The sequence below is a fragment of the Physeter macrocephalus genome, chromosome 8 (genome assembly GCF_002837175.3).
Source record: "Physeter macrocephalus isolate SW-GA chromosome 8, ASM283717v5, whole genome shotgun sequence".
NCBI classification, from domain to species: domain Eukaryota; kingdom Metazoa; phylum Chordata; class Mammalia; order Artiodactyla; family Physeteridae; genus Physeter; species Physeter macrocephalus.
The window spans coordinates 50,443,930-50,448,955 of NC_041221.1; the positions used below are offsets into that span (position 1 = coordinate 50,443,930).

The 5,026-nt window shown below is 39.4% G+C and overlaps 1 protein-coding gene across 1 annotated transcript in view; it reads left to right on the forward strand.

Moving 5' to 3' along the window:
* C6 (complement C6) overlaps positions 1-5,026 on the forward strand; it is a 95,403-nt gene that overhangs the window by 75,284 nt on the left and 15,093 nt on the right. Inside the window, exon 17 of the mRNA XM_007112612.2 lies at positions 3,122-3,363. Coding sequence (XP_007112674.1) covers positions 3,122-3,363 — 242 coding nt within the window. The remainder of the gene's footprint in view (positions 1-3,121; positions 3,364-5,026) is intronic.

The window sequence follows — 5,026 nt, forward strand, 5'->3', positions numbered from 1 at the left end:
CAGAATGGGAGAAAATATTTGCAAATGAAGCAACTGACAAAGGATTAATCTCCAGAATTTACAAGCAGCTCATGCAGCTCAATATCAAAAAACCAAACAACTGAATCCAAAAATGGGCAGAAGACCTAAATAGACATTTCTCCAAAGAAGATATACAGATTGCCAACAAGCACATGAAAGGATGCTCAACATCACTGATCATCAGAGAAATGCAAATCAAAACTACAATGAGGCCTTACCTCACAAGGGTCAGAATGGTCATCATCAAGAAATTTACAAACAATAAATGCTGGAGAGGTTGTGGAGAAAAGTGAGCCCTCTTGCCCTGTTGGTGGGAATGTAAATTGATACAGCCACTATGGAGAACAGTATAGAGGGTCCTAAAAAAACTAAAATAGAACTACCATATGACCCAGCAATCCCACTACTGAGCATATACCCTGAGAAAACCACAATTCAAAAAGAGTCATGTACCACAATGTTCATTGCAGCTCTATTTACATGAGAGAGTGGCATGGACATATATACACTACCAAATGTAAAATAGATAGCTAGTGGGAAGCAGCCACATAGCACAGGGAGATCAGCTCGGTGCTTTGTGACCATCTAGAAGGATGGGATGGGGAGGGTGGGAGGGAGAGGCCAGAGAGGGGATATGGGGGTATACGTATACGTATAGCTGATTCACTTTGTTATACGGCAGAAACTAACACAACATTTTAACGCAATTATACTCCAATAAAGATGTTTTAAAAAAAATAGTCTCATTCTGACAATAAAGACTCATTCCTGTCCAGTTTAAAATCAGACTCATGTATATCAAAGCCTTTCTTTTTCCCCTAAATATAGGCAAATTTGTGCCTCCAAAAGCTTGGAGTAGAGAAAGAGGTGTAAGCATGGACTTCAAACACACACACACACACACACACACACACACACTCGCATCCCTTTGTGAGATTAGTCTTTCATGTGGTGGCACACACACACACACACACTCGCATCCCTTTGTGAGATTAGTCTTTCATGCGGTGGCAGAGAGCTTGACGAAAAATGATATATCTTTATATGGCTGCCACAACTCTCTGCTGTTATAACTGCCTTTTTTTAACATGAACTAACCCTGGCATGTCGAGGGTGATTATTAATTTAAGGGCTACTTTCAGGAGAATTTAATCCGAAATAACATTCGCTTAAGGTAAAGTTTTGTTTCTCTATCCCAAAAATAAATGCAGGGGAAAGCAGTCTAGGGATGGTCTGGTGATTCTCTCATTTCAGATAGGACTGCTGCTCCTTCCTGCTTTCTGTTTTGCCATTCATTTTTTTAAAATCTAATATTCATAATTTATTTTTTATTGAAGTATAACCGATACTTTACTTATTTATTTTTATCAAAGTAAAGTTTTCTCTTCTGACATTCTTAAATTTATTTCATGATCCAAGACTTCCCTGCTGGAGTACAAAGGAAGGAAGAGCAGAAATGGACACAGTCTCTTTAAGGAGAGTTCCTGGGAAAATTATCATGGCGTCCATCTCATTACCTTCTCTTATTCACATGGCCCGGTGGACCTGCAAGGCAGGCTATGAAATGCAGTTCTTTGGCTAGAAGCAAAAGCGTTTTTGAATAAAATTAAAGTTAAATTACTGAGGGAGAGAATGAATGATGGAGTAGGAAGCCAACAGACTGCCCAGCTGTGATATTTCACTTTTTTTTTACTTTGAAATATATATTTTGAACAATGCAGACTGTTCTAAGGCAATTTTCATCTTTAATACCGTGTGTCCATAATTGTTACTTTTAAATTTTTCTTCTATTTCTTTGCACCAACTTTTTTTTTTCACTTTTAACACTGATTCGCTCCCACATCCCTCTGAGCTACAAGTGAACAAACACTTGTAGGGACACATTAATTTGTTTGTTTATTTATTTATGAGAACACCACAGGGTCTTTTTCTGTAATATTCCACTGATAGAATTCAACCCAAAGATGGCTCTATCTACTCTCCTCAGTATTAACCACAAGTGGTCCACTTTGTATGAGCTTCTTGCAGCTGGGGTCCCCTCACCCAGCAGATGGCCTTCTAGGGAGTACTTAAAATGTTCCCATTGTCCATTTAACCCAGAGGAAACTTCTATCTTTATCTTTGCAATACCCAACCATGAGAATACAGACTGTCCTCTGGAACTGTCTGAATTTCAGCTCAGTCCTACATCTCTAGCACCTTTCTATACTCCTCAGTCCTCTTTTATATGGCATTGAAGATGTTTGTGAGAGTGGCTGATCCCACAGCTTAAGTTCTCAGAAAGTGGCCTTTCGTTCTTAGCTATGGGCTTCAGTTCCTGGAAACAATTTTACACACTGGTGCACTGATTGTTAACTCTAAATTTGACATTAGAGAAGAAACTCATATTTGGAGTAATCAAGGCGTTCTTGTCCTCTCAGCAAGAGAAGGACTATGGCTAACGTTTTGTTAGCAGGACCCATCCATTTACTTAGATTTAGCAAGTTACCCAGGGATTAATTGACTTAAAAGCTCATGCTCTTAACCACAATACAAATACACTTACAAAGCTATATAATTATATATAAGACTCTTGTATTACAATAATAAGTGTTTAAAAGTGTTCAGAGGAGGTACAGGCTACCATCGGCTAGGTCGATCAGGATTAGCTTCAAAATGTAGCCAGGAATTGATCTGGATTCAGATAGGCAGAGAGGAGAGACAATGCAACATTGATTGAGTAGGGCTTGGCATGGTAGCAAAGGAACAATAATCTTATTAGTTTAGAAAATTGTCAATTTTTCAGATGATAAAGAGGGATTGAGGAGGATGGAAAATGATTCTAGAAAGAAAAGTTGATTGGATCAAAATATGGAAGATTTTGATCATCAAAATTTAGTAATTCAGACTTTAATTTGAAGGGCAATTGGGAGTAGTACAATGCTTAAAATGAAATTTTAGAAAGAAGAATCCCAGTGCATGCCAGATAAAATGAGAGCCTGAAAGGAGAGAAACTGGGGGAAAGAATAGCTGGGTGGTAAGTTAACATATGAGTTGGCTACACGCCATCTCTTTTTTTCTAGTCTTCATATATAAATGCTTGCTTTCCTCTCTTGGACAGCTTTTATTCAGAAGATATCTGTGTGCTTGATACACGCTCCAGTCATCACTTTACTTCAACCGCTTGTAAGTTTTTGGCCGAGAAATGTTTAAACAATCAGCAACTCCATTTTCTACATATTGGTTCATGCCAAGATGGTCCACAGCTAGAATGGGGTCTTGAAAGGACAAAACTTTCATCCAGTAGCACAAAGAAAGAATCCTGTGGCTATGACACCTGCTACGACTGGGAAAAATGTTCAGGTAAGCTCCAGCAGTGACCCATACTAGAAAAGCTCTCACTTAACCTTCATCTCAGCTAGTATATCTTACTTGCATTTATACATTTTTTCTTTAAAATAACCTCTCCTTAATCAAAAATAATTCTTTTCATTGTAAAAAAAATTTATGAATTGATTGAAATACAAGGGAAAAGTAGAACCCAACCCACCCACAATTTTGGTGTAAATCTCTCCAATCTTTTTCTGCACATACATAATCAGTCCCACCCTTAGACCCCAGTAAGAAGAACACCCATCCTCATCTATGCTTTAGGTACCCTTCTTCCCCATCCCCAGCTTTGGAGGGCCTTTATCAAAATTGTCTAAGTTTCCTCTGGCAGTTGGAACCAGCTGGGGCCAGCATAGGTACAGTGCCCTGAGCCTGGACATGGATACCAATTACCAGAAGCATCTGCCTCAAATTTTTTGAAGTCCTCTTGCAGTGCCTGGAATCACCCCAGGCTGGCAGGGTTATATAGGCAGGATGTCTTGAGCCCACACATAGTCCCTCATGGGCCCAGGCCCTGTTTCTTCCTGTGGGACATTCTCCTACCCTCTCCTGCTTCTCTCTCCCACCAGACATGGGGTCAACCAGATGTTCCAAGGAGCTCTGGGACTCCACCTGTAGAGTCATCCCTCACTCACAGCTAGACCTCGTTCTCAGAGAGCAGCCTGCTGAGACACTGGCCAGCCAGGTAGTCTTCCGCCAAATTACTTGAGATCAGACAGCTAGGATGGTGCTGACACTAATTTGAAGTGACTTTAATCATGTATATAAAGAGGCACCACATTAAAAAAATATCCCTGGGGCCTCACACACCTCAGGGGTGGCATTGATTATATTACAAGTTTTTTAAAAGATAGGATCATCTACTACATCTTACTTTACATATTGCTGTTTTTCACTAAATATATCATGAAACTATTTCCATGTCATCATATGTTATTCTGCCACACAATTCTCTTTTTTAAATTCAATTTCATTATTTTTTTATATAGCAGGTTCTTATTAGTGACCCATTTCATACATATTAGTATATACAAGTCAATCCCAATCTCCCAATTCATCACACCACCACCACCACACCCCACTGCTTTCCCCGCCTTGGTGTCCATACGTTTGTTCTCTACATCTGTGTCTCAGTTTCTGCCCTGCAAACCGGTTCATCTGTACCATTTTTCTAGGTTCCACATATATGCGTTAATATACATTTGTTTTTCTCTTTCTGACTTACTTCACTCTGTATGACAGTCTCTAGATTCATCCACGGCTCTACAAATGACCCAATTTCGTTCCTTTTTATGGCTGAGTAATATTCCATTGTATATATGTACCACTTGTCTTTATCGATTCCTCTGTCGATGGGCATTTAGGTTGCTTCCATGACCTGGCTATTATAATAGTGCTGCAATGAAAATTGGGGTGCATGTGCCTTTTTGAATTATGGTTTTCTCTGGGTATATGCCAGGTAGTGGGATTGCTAGGTCATATGGTAATTCTGTTTTTAGTTTTTTAAGGAACCTCCATACTGTTCTCCATAGAGGCTGTATCAATTAACATTCTCACCAACAGTGCAAGAAGGTTCCCTTTTCTCGACACCCTCTCCAGCATTTGTTGTTTGTAGATTTTCTGATGATGCCCATTC